Here is a 15,669-nt window from a genome sequence, read left to right as displayed (position 1 = left end):
TGTTCTCTATTAGTTTGTCAATAAAATCATCTAACCCAAGTCAACTCTATTACATGGCATATCAATAATTTATTCGCTTTTATGGCTATTAAATAGGCAAACTCGTAGCTAGATAAAACCTCAAATGTGAATAATAAATACATCTATGGCCAAACTACGGATGAAGGGCACAAAAATTAGAGCACATTTGGGCAGATTAGCCTGCCTAATATATGATTTGTATATACGTACGTAACTAAGTCAGCTTTTGGACGATCTATTTAAATCAAGTCAATTAATTTAGTCTTGGCTTACATACATATGTGCAGACTTTAAAAACTCTTTTAACTGCTATAAAAGAAAATCGATAAAAGCTAAGTGCCACGACGACAGATGTAAAAAGTGGATTACTTAGGGCATTAGCAGCAGCATCAACTTAAACCACTCACAAAGTGTAGGAGGCAGCTGTAGAGACTCTACAGAGGCTTACCTTTCATGTGTCTCTCTATGTGCGTAAGTATGTCCTTTAGGGCGTTCTTTAGAATTCGCAATTGATTGAGATGATGTTCTCTAGGGATTTGAGAAGTTTCTCTACTAATATGGCATGTTTACCAATGGTTAATTAGGCTTATAATCCCTTTTTAGCCAAGCTTTGCCTTGGGTATGGAGAAATATGTATTTACCGAATATCAATAAGGACGACATCCTTTTCATTTTACTAGTTTAGGTTTTAAATTCGGAAACCTCTCAAAAAGTATGCAATAAATAACGCTAGAAGATCTCCATTATAAAATATATGACTAATTTCAAAGGGTTTAAATTTAAGAAGAGCTGACTACAGTCTAGTGTCTCTTCAATTGTAGGTAATGTTTTTTTTTTTTTTTAATTTCTGAAATGTTTAAATTCCATATGAGAAAAGGTACGCCCCATTTGTATATACACACACATTTCTATGTATATGTATGGAATACCCTTTTGCTCCTTCTCATACTTGCCTTGAAGCAGTTAACATTTTTAAATACCTTGCTTCTACTGTTTGGCTTCAGAAGGTGAATTTGGAGGAGAAGGAGGTATACGTTTACACACAGACACAGACACACACACACACACGTACAGGCCGCTTTAGCTTGGCACCATCTTGATGCTACAAAAGTGTTGGTGTTCATAAAAGGAAAATGTACACATACACACACCGACTGTACATACATATGTGCCACGTAGACGTGTGTGTGGGCTGGTGTGGGGGGTGCATATGTAAATGCCATCTTCATCTTCATCTTCATCATATGCATATTCATGTTGTCTCCTTCGCATTCTCTTTTCTCTGCCGTATAATATATAGAGACAGATAGAGACACAAGACCATAGAGAAAGAGAAAACTTTCAATTTGCTTTGTCTGTAAATGAAATCTTTTCCTATTTCACTTGACCAAATATTGACAGTTGGATTTTAATTGAATCATAAATCACTATACCTTGGCCAATAAGTCTATAATCACTTTTTGCAAATTGTCTTTAGGTATTTAGTTTTTCCACATAACCAACTTAAGTCAAATTCAATCAACACTAAACTTATTCAGGAGAATGTTTCAAAAACTTCTGGCATTTATTTAAACAGAAAACAATTTTTACGGAAAAACTTTTGGCATATGTGTGTGTGTGTGTTGTTGTGTGGGTGTAGGCGTTGTGCCCTGTTACCGTGGAATAGAAGCAAAAGTTTTTAATTGTCTACACACTGTAAGGGAGGCCCAAACAAAGGCGAGTGAAAAGTAAAGTAATTACCATGCAAGTGTTGAAATGTACACCCCAGAAACTTGTATATATGCCATATACATATTGTGGGGTTTGGATGTTGACGGACTGACAGACCAAGTGCCTGACTCCTAAGGCAAAGTTTCATTCTATTTTAGTCTGCCCATGGCAATGCAATTTGCTTAGATTATAAACATAGATTCGTATAATAAACTAAATTTTCGAGTAGTTTTCTTGACATTTAGTTAGACAGCGACAATTTACAACTTTCACACAAAATACCAACTTAATTTTCAGGTGTCGACCATGTCTTCAATTAAGCATTCGTCCTCGCTGGGTAAAGCTTATGTAGTTAGTGGTTCATCAGGGATTTGGCAACACATGCAAATTGGATAGAAACAAGGACAAACAGACAAAGACAGGCTGACAGGCGCCAGGTCCAAGTTTGTGACAACCGAAATGGCTGCAAATATTTGGGCGACAACACATCTCTTTAGATGTTGTCTTTACAACTACTACACTAGACAACCAAGCATTGGGTTTGTTTTTATATCTGAACATTCGACACTTGAAAAATGTGTCAGTTAAATTTTATAACAATGTCTACCCAGAATGAACACTTTGATGAAATTCTTATGAATTTGGCCGTTAAGCATAGCAGAGGCTTGCCTGAATTCCTTCAAACTTTGGCCAGTTTTCTGCGTCGTAAGACCGATTTCTATATCAAAGACGAGCAAAAAGGATGGGAGGCTCTTCTGCTGAATGTCTTTCGCAAGGAATACAAAATTCATGCCACCTCGCATAAGGACCAAGATGCTGATAATCTGAAAAATTATGCCCATCGTGATGAACTTGCCAGAGCTATAGCAGATATAGATGATCTTGGTAAATTTCTACCAAATGCTGGCAATGGTTGTACTTTGGACCAGTACATGTGGACTCAAACCCTAAAGGAAGTAGAAATTGAAATCCCCTTTAAGGTGTTATTCGATTTGCGTATTGAAAATCTCGATATTCACATTGGTAAGAAGACATTAAAAGTAAGCCTTAGCGGGCAGGAGCCCATAATTAATGGTGAACTTGCCGCTGCAGTTAAACTAGACGAGTGTGTTTGGGTTCTTCAGGATACTAAAACTGTTTTAATTACATTGCAAAAAATTGATCAAAACTCTTGGTGGGATCGCTTGGTGATGACAGATCCAGAAATTGCCCTAAGTAAAATTGAACCAGAGCCATCAAAACTTAATGAATTAAATCCTAATGAGCGTAAAATGATGGAAAAGCTGATATATGAGGAACGTCAAAAGGATTTGGGCTTATACACCGATTTAAATCAAACCAAAGAAGATTGATTTAAGAAATTCAAACCATTGAAATAAAGATACATCATATCCTTATAGAATTTCTGTCGCCTAGTGTATTTAGTGTGTATTTGGGAGCTTCTCCTGCCGTTTCTTGGCTGAAGCCATGTCACGCCTTTGGCTGAGCCTTAACTTACATGGGCTATAAGCTTGTCTTGCTTTGCTCGTGTATTTGTGTATCTGTTGTGTCTGTGTGTGTCTGTGTGCGGGTCTTATATTATCACATATATCGCCCTGATTATCATGTGACAATGTGCACACAAAATAAAATCAGCATTTTTGTCTTTCACTGTTGTTGTTCATGTCAAGTGTTTGTGCCTGTTAAACCGTAGCAAACCGAAGCAAAACTGAACTGAACTGAACTAAAACGTCCTGCAGGCAAATATATAGGCATCCTGCATGGCTATAGCTGCGGGTAGAGGCCATACCCATAACCATTTACATGCCTAAAGCAGCCTCCAAAATATTTTTCCTTATTTCCTTTAACTTCTTGGGGGCATGGTTGTAAGGGCTTTTTGTGTTTATTGTTGTTGTTTTTGTGGGATGGCTTTAAAAAAGCCTTGGCCAGTTGAAGCTTTTGAAGAACTTTGCCCTCTTGTAAGGACACTTTCTTCTTTTTCTTTTTTTTTTGGTTTAGTTTGTGTGGTGCAACCTTTGGCAACTTCAATTGAAGAACAAAACATTATGAAAATGAAAAACGGCAGGCAACAAGAAAAGTTGCAAAAGTTTCAAGGACTTGAATTCCTTCTTTGTACATACTTTGATTTTTAATTTTCTGAACTTGGAACTCTCACAACTTGAAGTCCTTAGTAACACTAAAGAGGTGCCCACACCCACATACAGAGAAATATGCTTAACTATATACTTTGTATATATGTATACGTAAGTATATAAGGATGTATGTATGTGAAAAGTTTTTGGCAATATTGCGGGAAAATTCAATTACGTTTGTTTATGTGCAACAGACTAATTCAAATGCAAAGATAAGACACAACAGCAGGGTCCACAATAGATAGAGAACTCGTACTCTGCCTGTCAGCACGTCCCCCTTCGCATATGCCACTAAACTTTTAGTACCTTGGGAAACCCACACCACAGACTCCAAACACACACACATAGACACACACACAGCCATATGCTTTATCGAGACATAGTGTTGGCTAAAAAAAAGGTTCCTTGTTTTGGAAAATTATGCGTTGCTTCTTCAAAGATTTTCACTTGATCTGCAGCATCAAGCAATTTCTTTAACTTCGAAATGGAAATTTATTTACAAAAGAACCAAAGATTTTGAAAATCCCGCCTAATAGAAAATATTCTCCTTAAGTTACTCCATTTCGTTCACTTCTATCCTGGTTCCTTTTGCTACACATCACTGATGGAAAATACTCAAGAAAAGTTTACCATTTACCAGGCCATCAAGTCGACTTCAATTTCGCCTACCTTTTGTTTAGCCTTGTCACACACTCGACACATAGGCCTTTTGCTCCTCTTACCTTTTTACCTTGGCTCTTAGTTTGTCACTTTTGCCAAAGTTTATGCGCTTTTTACACCGTGTATCCTTTTTGCATGTCGTCTTTGGCTCTTTTTCTTTTTATTGCAATGGCAGTAACAAAAGGTTGCCAAAGCGAGCATGTGCGAGTGTGTGCGTGTGTGTGTGTGTGTGTGGATGAAAAAGTAGGCCCGAACACATTCGTCTGCCTTTGTCTTTTCCATCTTCCTTTTCCCTTTTTTCCTTTTAGAAGGGGTTCCTGTGGTAGATACTTTAGAAAAGTTGAGAAAATTTAATGTGCACCTTTTCCATGCCCTGGGGTTTTGATATGTTTGCTTTGCCAGTGACTTGTTGGCCTATTGGCCAACAATATATCTTCTTCTTACTTGAAATTCTAAGCCAATGCAAAGAAAATGACAGAAATTCTACAAAAAAAGATTTCCCTTTAAGTTTGGACTTAAATACATAAAAAGAAATATGGGGGAAAAACAAGAAACAAAAATCCGAAAATATTTTTCCACTTGGTCAACTGTTCTTGTGGGATTTTGCCTTTGCCATTTTGCACTTAATTTTCATTTTGACCATTCTATGTACACACACGCATTTTCCGATTTTCTCTTTTGGTGAAATTTCTGTGTCATAAATTTCCAACAAACGTGCAGGAACATGAACTCTAGGCTCATCAGTCGGACAGGCCTGACGACCCAACTGATTCTTGGGGGCACCAAAATATTGGTATAATTTTCACACGTTGACCAAAAGTTCAATTCAATTTGAAAGAGTGAGATGGCTAGAACGAGAGGATGAGAGGAGAAGGAGGAGGAGAAAGACGAAGGGTGTATGGTGGAAAAGATGAAAAAACAAATGGTGGCCATATCCCCTCAGCTTTAACTGTTTTCATAAGAATTTATTGGCTTCTCTTATTCCTGACCCCCCAACTTTCCCCTCTTTCTCTCGGTCTCTCTCCTTGTAACTAAGTGGATCAGCTTTTCTCAGTGGGTGTTTGTTTGTGTGTGTGTGTTTGTGTACATGTTCCTTGCAACTTGGTTATTGTTGTGGTTTTGGTGTAATATGCTACAGATTTAGTGCTACTGAAATTACTTTTGCCTTTTGTTCGCCTAACATTTTCCTTTGGTATTGTATTAAAAATTGAGTTGGGTTTATTTTCTGGACATTTTGTGTAAGTGTGTGTGTGTGTGTTTGTATCTGTGTCCGTGAGAGATGTAGGACCAATGACAGCTGAGCTGGGAGTGCTTAGGTGAGATTTTCATAATAAAATGCTTTCTTGGTGAATCATTATAAAGAAAACAAACAAAAAAAAAAAACATTCTTAAAGAACTCGAATCACTAAAAAAAAAATAACAAACAAACCCAAAGAAAAAACGCTAAAGCTTTTTTTATTATTCTCTCTGAAACGTCTTTAAGATATCTATTAATCTATAAATCTCTTTTAGTCTAAAGGTGATTAAAATTAAATTACCTAAAGAAAAGTATTGCATGAAATAGCCACAAAGTGAAAATTCCAAAAACATGACAATTTGACTGGGCAAAGTAAACGTTTACTAAATATTATTTTCCCGCAAATATAAGTTATGATAATTAAGACCCACATTCGAAAGGTGTCAGAAATTTAATTTGTATACAAATTTGATTATCTTCAAATGTCTTTGTAATTGAAATTTTATATAAATTTTGCCATAAATTTAAGAGTATTTCTTCAGGCTGATTGAATTAATATTAAGAGCATTCAGTTTAGGGTCTTGGGTAATTTTCAGTTTTCAAACCATGGCAATCCTTATATCCATATCCTTTTTTATGGGTATATTTTCACCATTATTTCGTAGAAAAATTCTTGTTTTCCTATAAATGGCAAGACTTTATTGATGAAGTACTATGAAAGGATTTCCTCGAAATAATATTAATTGCTAACATTTGAAAAACATTTTGTACTGCACAAACCGTCTGAATAGGTCTTGAAAGATTCTCAACTTGTCCATAACGTATTGATGGGCATCAAGGACAATCAAATCAAATATCTTACCATATATAGATGAAAGTAAATGTTTATGGAAAACATTTGTCAAGGTGCTCTTATTATTATTATTATGAAACAAATCACAATTTCTATGAAATTTCCATAATTGTAATCTCTTTCAGCAGAGTTTTCCAGTGCATATGCAAATGAAGTGAAATTCGTACATTAATGTATGAATACGTTTGTGTATATGTACATATATAAATATAAGTGTGTAGGTATATGATTGTGTATGTATGTACTGGAGCAAGATTATTTAAGAGATGCTTCTGGGTCTGAAAATATGTGAATGTGTTTTGCTGTACGTATTGATTTTTACCCTCCAGGGTAAAAGTACAAATATTTATAGTCTACCAAGATGAGTGAAGGAAGCTGAATTGCGAAGTTCGAAGTTGAGTTTGCTTAAATTGTTCCCCGGCGACAAATGCTGCTCTTACTGCTCATGATGATGAAGATGACGATGATGACGCTAAGAATGGGGGGGGGAGGGGTGAGAATGATAAAGGCAGCTTCCATTTCGCATTGCTTTGGCCCCCAAGAATTACTCGCCCCAGTAATGCTCTCAATTTTGATGAGTTGACAGCGTCAACGGTTTGTCAATACAATCAAAATACAGTCATCATCATTGTAGCACTGAGAATTATGTGCATAGCACAACAAAGTAAACTATTGAATTGATGGATTGAAAGAATGACCGCACACACACACACTCACACACATCAAAGTGCTGACATGCATTATTATATGTGTAGAACATTTGTTTGTATGTACATATATTGGTTTGTGTTTGGCCAAAGACCATTTTGGCCACTTCCCTCCGGCAACATTCTCATTAGCCTTCCTTCCTTACATAAAATTACATGTTGCTAAACATATCACGTATGTAGTTTCAAGTAGTTTTCATTTTGGGTTCTAATGTTGGTTAATTATACGATTATGTTTGGGCGTGGCAAACATATTTGCAAAAGTAAAAACAATAAACATTGTTACACCCACTTGGTTGGATGATCTAAGAAGCAATTACCACATTGAAATTAAGAATTTTACAAATGAAAACTAAGTTTATTACATTTCATTAGTAAGTTGAAATTATGCATTTCATTACGTATACGCCATGGTGCCTCAGAGAGGTGTGGTTAGTTGCCATTATCATTTATATTTCTCTACTTAATAAAAAAAGGAAACCAAATCTGATCTTTTATAAGGTAAAGATTCTCTTCAATTTCTTTACTTTGGCATTCATCTGAACAATCAAAAATGTCAAAGTTTGTGGCATTAATTAAAGTTGTGCCAGTTTATAAAATGATGTTAAATGGATTGTTGTTAATTGATGAAAGCTATTGTCCTGCTTAGCATCTGTTTAGCATAATATTTCAATTAGTGCAAAATCGATTGAACTAATTAGAGGGGGAAAGGGTTAGACAAACAACAAAGCTGACTCATTAGTTAATCTGTTCAATTCTCTTGGATGACACAAAGTTTTAATGAGTTTTGACAATCTGAATTATTATTTACTTGAAGCATAAAATCAAACTAATTAACGTAAATTTTGCATAAATGTCGCCTTAACTTTTGCAAAAGAAGCCCTCCTCCATTTGATTTTCCGCCTTTTGCACATGAAAGCGGCAATGTCACGCCCCTTCCCCTTAGTCAACTGAACTGAACTGAACTTAACCCACCTGCTGCTGCTCATTATTATGGCCAGTCTATCCATTTGTCCTTCTGCTGCTGTCAGCATCAATGATAATTCAGTTTTGCCGCCATGATGGGCAAATTAAAAAAGTTTATTTCATCCACGAACCGACCAAATTGATGATGCTCAAATGGGCTACAAATTTCTCCCTTATGGCTTGATTTTCACAATTTTTTACTTTCCATGCTTTTGATTTTTGTTTCGTCCATTACATGAATGCTTCAGAGATACAGTATATAATTTATGGCTTCTGTTGATGAAGTGACAGCAGCTTAGTCGAATTGAAAGTTTTTGAGAGATTTAAGTCAAGTTTTGCACATAAATTTGTACAACGATTTATATGTTCATACAATTTTTTAAGGTTTTGACATTAGTGATGACTTTGGTGCTATTTAAAAAACGTTTTGATTAAGACAAGTGATCAATTGTGTTAGTAATTTCTTCAGTAGGTCCCAGCTGTCTTAGGGGTGATCTAAGCTTAAACTAATTTCGTATTGCAACATGTACAAAGAATGACTTAAAATTACAGCCGCACCCTGATAGGCTAGTCGACGATTGAAGAAAAAGACGCCAAAGACTCGAACCTGTGTGTTTCGATGGCTCAGATGAAGAGTAAACAGATCAATCTGTAAGCAAATATATGTAGGTTATCAAAACACCTATATCTCAGGACTTTGTGCACTTACACTTCGCTGAATCAAAGGCGTTTGACTTGAAAGTTGTCGCAATATGGTTCTGGTATGCTGGAGCATGTAATTCATGGTATCTGCCATTGTATAAAACATAAACGATTCTACGAGTAGCAGACCAAAAGCTACGAACAGCATTGAATATGAATGAGACTTAAACATCATTAACATGAATGTAGCAATTATGCCATTGCAGACACTGTCAAATATAAAGGCACAGATTATGTACTTAAAAACAAATGAAAGATTGTCGGCTACCGATAACAAACGATAATACTTTTCCTGCATTCTCTGAAGTTGCTTGAACTGATCATGGCGTGTCATTGCCAAGGGCTTGGCAAGAATTCGTTTTAATTCGGCCTGAAGTGAGCAGCAACATTGACAAATCAAGCCCATTAAACAAAATACTAGAGTTTCAGTTGAATTTACAACTGAGTTCGTGAGGTACCATGAGGCAAAATTAGCAAATGAAGGATTCATAAAATTGAAAAGAAACATGGTGATTTGTACCGAAAATCTTAGGCTGAATTTCACAACTAGCAACCATTTTAAATAAAACTGTTGAGCATTTGATGCAAAGCTTCCATTATTGTTGTTTTGATTCTCCAATTGTAGCACACAATTAAACATATTATAAATCTCATCCTGCCACTGATATACACAGACAATGCAACTTAGCAGTGAGATAAGACTTGCTGTGTTATACAGGCAATAATTTAAAAGCTGTGAGTATATCCGGGGTCCTCTTTGATTGTTTATGAAATTCTCAAGTTCTACTTTAGCAGCAAAAACCAATAAAACAAGCATTACAAAGTGATAAAACACTCTATAGAACTTCAATTGTCGTGGCCTTTCCAGCATGCCATTTTGAGAATTGTAATGAAACGAAATACTTCCATTAAAAACAAAAAAATAGCTAATCCAAGCGTATATAGTATTTCTCTTTTGCGGCATTATAACGGCACCAACTATTCCTTTTAATGAACTAAAGTTCCGTTGAACTTAAACTCTTTACTTAATTAACTGAGTGCAATTGTTTTTAGGAATTAATGAACAATTAGATGAAACTACTAAAATGAAAAGATATCCACAAAGAATAATGATATTGATGGTAATGAACTAAAATATGCTTTGCCCGGAAAATTATTAAGAGAACTTCTTTTGGAATCCCAAACAGACCAATCAAGAAGTACATCTTCAAAGAGATTTTAACTAGAACTGATTTTCTAAATTGGTTTTTAAATGATTCAAAACAATAAAAGGCAAAATTTCATAGTACAAACAGCTCTTTATTTTTGATTTATGTGATAAATTTAGTTTTAAGTTTTTTAGAAAAGATTTTGAAAATTTATATCTTTTGTTTTTTTTGGGTCATGGTATATTGCAATAAATATATAGCATGAAGCAGAATGACAGCTGCACACTGAAAGGCCATTCCAAGGTTGATGGTGAAGGCACCATAGACATGAATGTGGGTATTTTGATGGCTCAGTTGAAGCCCAAATAGTTCGTTCTGTAAACTTATTTAAGTTAGTAAATCTCGAATTTTCTACGTCTTTTTATACTCACACTTCGTTCAATTAGATGCGTGTGTTTTGCAGATTCCCGCAGTATAACTTTAGTATACTGAAACATGGAACTCATGCTCTCTGCCATAGTGTATAGAGTAAAGGATTCTAGAAGTGCCAGATTAAAAGCAATAATGAAAGTTTTGGCATCCCAATCAACTCTTAAGGCGAAACGAAATAACAGAAAAGTACTCAAAATGCCATTCCAAATAGTTCGCATAATGAAGGCGAAGAGAACATTCTCAAACACAGATGAAACGTCGTCGGTCAACGATATCAAACATTGATAGTTTCTCTGCATTGTTTGAAGTTAATTTAACTGATCCCGGCAGCTCATCTGCAAGGGCTGAGCAAGAATAGATTTCAATTCGGATTGAAGTGAACCGCAGCACTGAGATATCAATTGCATTAAACAAAACACAACAGTTTGGTTCGAAAATACTACCATGATGGAGATGTATAATGTGATGTAGCGATCAGGATTCCTGTTTAAAAAGTTAAAAACCAATGAGTTCACTGCCACAAAGATATGCAGAATACATCTTATAGAGAACAACCATATCAAATAACTCCGCTGAGCCTCTGATGCAAAATGGCCTTTGTTGTTGATTTTCTCCTCCAGTCGTAGAAGAAAATGGAACATACTATAAATTTTACTCTGTCGACGACACACACAGTCAATGAAACTCAACATTGACATAAATAATATTACAGTATATGTGCCATCAGACATAGCCCTCACATAATAACAATTGGACCGAGAGTTTTCAAATGATTGCAGTTGCACTTTAGCGATAAAAATCAAAAAGATTAACATTACAAAGTGATGAAACACTTTGTAGTACTTTAGTAGGCGTGGTCTTTCAAGATTGCCCGTTCTTGAACTGTAATAAAACGAGATATTTCCATTGAAGACAAAGAAATAGCTAATCCAAGCGTAGATAGTATTTCTCTTTAGTGACATCATTACTGCACTCGTAGTAACTAGAATAAATAAAGTTTGAAAAGTTTCTGAAAGCTACAGTTTGCATTCAATGATCTTATTTCATTAGTCATTAGTTCTGCAAGTTTCATAGTCAATTTAGATGAAATTAGCAGAACTTTAAGATATCATCGAAGAGTAATGATGATGAAATTGCTCCGTAATTTCTTCAGATAAATTTAGTTCAAGTAGTTATTGTAAGTGCTTATCGATTGCAGTACTTACGTCAGAAATGTTGTACTTTAAAGAATAGATATAGTGCAGGATATATTTATATTGGTTAAAATACTTATATACATACATACATGTATGTACGTGTCTTTTATTTGTATCCAACTGAAATTTTCATTTAACTGTCGGATATCTTATCAAATATTTGTCTTTGATGTAGCCTCCGGCCAGCAGTGAATGAGAATAAGTTTTTATTTGTCGGCGACTTGCTAAATATTTATTACATTAAATTACCTGGGCAGATGGAAAAAGTTATTTTCTCTCCCTTGGGAGTTGACAGAAAACTTTTCAGCATTGACTTTATTTTCTTACCCATCAAAAAGGTGGCCAGGTTGGGCCTATCGGCTACATTATTCTACCTAAAAGTATCTATACTATAAGTATTCATACTTATCCATGATAATGTTTTTTTTTTCTTTTTCAACATATACTTATGTAGGTAACTGTATTTATCGTATATTTGGCCACATTTATTTGTATAGTTTGACAGTTCGTAAAATCAAAGTTGTGTCTCAACAAAATGTAATAGATTTTTATTGCCGGAGGCAGTGGTTTGCTTCATCTAGTCACCACTTCCATTTTCTGACTTTCTGTCTTTTAACACACACAAATACACACACACACACACACTCGTACCAACACAAACACAAACACTCATGTACGTAGCAGCAAGAGACTGTGAAAACTTTTACCATTTTGCTGGGGAAATGCTTTTAATCTAACAACAAAGTTGTTGAAAAACTTGTCTCTTTCAGTTGGTAGAGTAAAATTAAACTTGTCCTTGACACGTTGCCCAAATTGTACAGGCCAGCAGCAGCAGGAAACAACAAGACAATATGAATCTTGGCCAAAAGATGAAACATTCTCTAGGCTGAAAATGTGTGTTGAATTAAATTTTCATTTTTTTTCGAGTCTTAAATGTTTAGAGACGGAAGATAAGCTACAGTTATATAGACACTTAGCTTTCATGCTTATAAGGCAAAAGAGAATTAATTAAAAACAGGCAGCAAAAGAAAACACCCAAATATGTAAGAGTCAAAAACAAAAAAAAAAAAAAGAAAAAAGAAAAACAAATAAAAAAAAATTCCCTGTTTAAAGGCAATAAAAATTAATTAGCAGCTCGGTTCTGAGATAGGCGTCCTCAATTATGAGTCTGCACTGGAAGCGGGGAGACGTGGCGCCCACTGAGCAAAAATCAATAGAGAGGCTACAGAGGGTGGTGGTGGGGGGCTTTGGATGGCAGTGGGTGACGGCGTCCTTGCTGACGGGCGCGCTAATTTCAAGTGCCTTGGGCCATAAAACGTCTCGTGAGGAAATACTTATATAAAAGCTCTAAAATACGCTAAAAGTGAAAGAGGCAGCAGCAGCAGCAGCAAAAACGAGCGACAAAGCCGAGCTGGTCCATAAGTAGCTGAGGATTAGACAAAGACGAGTGGTCCTCTGGATTGGCAACTCAAGAAGGCCATATACCTTTTAATTAGACGATTTCAAAGAGAATTAACGGCCATGAGGTTGATTATAAAGGTAACTTGGCAAGCAACATAATTCTTTTTTACCTCTTGGGCATTAAATATTGATTAATGTCTCAAGGTGATGGAAAATCTTTACAATTGTGTAGGTATACGAAATTTTTGCACTAGGGACTGCAGTTAAATATAAAATTACAAATTCAATTTGAATTAAGAATTATAATGGGCTGAGCCAGCAACATTTGGCAATTGTTTGAAACAGAAAATAGCCTTTAATGCCATGGAGAAAAACCTTTGCCAACAAATGGACAAGAAAACTTTAATCGAATGGCATTTATGTAGGTACTATACTATAAATGGCTTTCGCATTTAGAAAGTGAAGCACAAAGGCACATTTCCTATCAATGCGAGCCAACGTTGTAGATGTTCGTGATGATGACGATGATGATGATGATGATGATGAGGACGGGGACGATAAGGTCCTTTGCACAATGCAGGATATTGCTTGACATAGAAGCTAAAGTGAAGGACATAAATATTGACGATGATGTTATAGTCATTGTTAGAGCTATGTAGCTTATGTAGAGAAAGTGAGATAGAGAGAAAAGAGAGCCTTTGGCTATGCTGCTACTGCTCTTCTAATAAATTCGATTAGTACTAGTTGGATGTCGCACACACACACACGCAAACACACACATACTCGACTTGAATTATTGATTTGTGCTACAGACTTGGCATAACTTCATTAATAATTTCTCTCCATGGTATTCCAAAAGGAAGAAATATGAGTTAAGGAAAAACGAGGCAAGGAGGACATAACCCCATCGACTAAATGGTTAAGTATGTCTGTGTGTGTGTGTGTGTGTGTGTATAACTTTAACAAACTTTTCAACCGACTAAAATGCCATGCCCGCAGTTAGCTTTGTGACAGCTGAATGGAATTGAAATGAATTTAAATGAAAACCGCATTGCAAATGAAATGAAATGCCGCACAAGGAGAAAACACACACACATACACATACCAAAAACAAAATAAAACACATTTCAACATAACAGCCGCAAGCCATACTACATACATACATACATACATATACATAAATGACAGGAAACGGAAACGGTAGCGGAAATCAGGCGCGTTTAAACTTGACTTGCAGCGAACAACAAAAAAAAAAAAAAAGAAAAAAGGAAAATGAAAAAACCAAAAAATAAAAATACAAGTAAACGAAGTCAAAATAAAATAAATAAAGGTACGCGAATGTAGATGGAAGGCGGCAAAAGCAAATTAACTTTGCTATCAAGGGAGAAGTCTAACTTAACTGCCAATTGGCATGAAAATTTCTGCCATTTTGTGTATAAAAATCAAAGCAAATTAAAGTGAGAAATTCGAAACGAAAAGTCACAAGCCCAACGAAGTGTACTGGCAAGAAATGAAACGGAACAGAACAGAACAGAACAGGATGCGGCAAGGGGGAAGTACAACAGACAGGCTAACATAACTTGGCCGCTCACCCCGACACCCACCCGTTTCCTAGCCCTTCGTCTGGCCTCGTTCCGCCCGTGAGTTGCGTTCTGCTCTACAATTTATTTAACGCAAAACACATAAATTTTCGAATTTGTCACAGGAGATGTTCTATATATGTATGGTGACTGCTTTAACGGTATTTTGGAGCAGGCAAATGAAAATAAATCACAGCAGAGGCAAGCCACCAATGTGGCTTATGAGCAATTTTGTGAGTTGATTTCCTTTTTAGCCGCGGGCTTAAATTTCTACACTTTTGAAATATGGAAATTTTATGGATTTAAGCAAAGAACACTAATAAATTTAATATTAAATTCAATTTTATTTCACATTCACATTCTCAATTGGTTTTTTCTTTTCGAATTCAATTGGCTGTTAGAACGAAACCTAATATGCTGGCCTGGTCAGTTTCAAAAGGTAAACTTGTCAAGGACTTTGGGCAAAGAGAGAGAGAGAAGGTCAGTTATTTCTCTATCTCCAGCAGAGATAAGTTGTCTGTTGCCAAGTTGTTCAGCAGCTGCACAAATGTCCACATCTGGCAGCCATTGTAATGCCGAGCATAAAAAAAAAGTTTATATATATTGCATTTTAACCCTAACATTTTCTATTCCACTTGGATTGCATTTCAATTTGCCACACGTTGTTACCAACACACACACAAACACACACACACAGACTTGCTTCATGTAAGTACATATAATAGATTTTCCATTCTTTGGAAATTATATGCATATTTGATTATATTTCTATACTCTTTCAAAAAGCAAAGCATAGACCATTTTGTATCCAATCTAGTCATATACTCACATCTAAAGCTAAACGAATTTCCATTTTAAGTCCATCCAAATTTGATCTCTTTTCTTTATGTTTCACACCTAAATTAGCTAGAAAGACAAAAACTT

At 35.7% G+C, this 15,669-nt stretch overlaps 1 protein-coding gene across 1 annotated transcript; it reads left to right on the top strand.

Moving 5' to 3' along the window:
• The first annotated feature begins 2,280 nt into the window (after positions 1-2,280).
• LOC6649615 (nuclear migration protein nudC-like) lies at positions 2,281-3,133 on the top strand. Its single transcript, XM_047009240.1, has 2 exons — positions 2,281-2,754; positions 2,824-3,133. The coding sequence occupies exons 1-2, from the start codon at positions 2,307-2,309 to the stop codon at positions 3,081-3,083; spliced, it is 708 nt and encodes a 235-aa protein (XP_046865196.1). The 5' UTR covers positions 2,281-2,306; the 3' UTR covers positions 3,084-3,133.
• The last annotated feature ends 12,536 nt before the right edge of the window (positions 3,134-15,669 follow it).

This window comes from Drosophila willistoni, chromosome 3R (assembly GCF_018902025.1).
Source record: "Drosophila willistoni isolate 14030-0811.24 chromosome 3R, UCI_dwil_1.1, whole genome shotgun sequence".
Classification (NCBI taxonomy): domain Eukaryota; kingdom Metazoa; phylum Arthropoda; class Insecta; order Diptera; family Drosophilidae; genus Drosophila; species Drosophila willistoni.
Note: the sequence above shows the minus strand (reverse complement) of the source record. Positions and strands in the feature narration are given on the sequence as shown.

Bases quoted from the DNA above. Each gene is read 5' to 3' on its own strand.
- LOC6649615 (XM_047009240.1), top strand. From the start codon at position 2,307: ATGTGTCAGTTAAATTTTATAACAATGTCTACCCAGAATGAACACTTT. The intron at 2,755-2,823 runs GTAAGAAGACAT...TTGCCGCTGCAG, and splicing joins AAATCTCGATATTCACATTG to TTAAACTAGACGAGTGTGTT.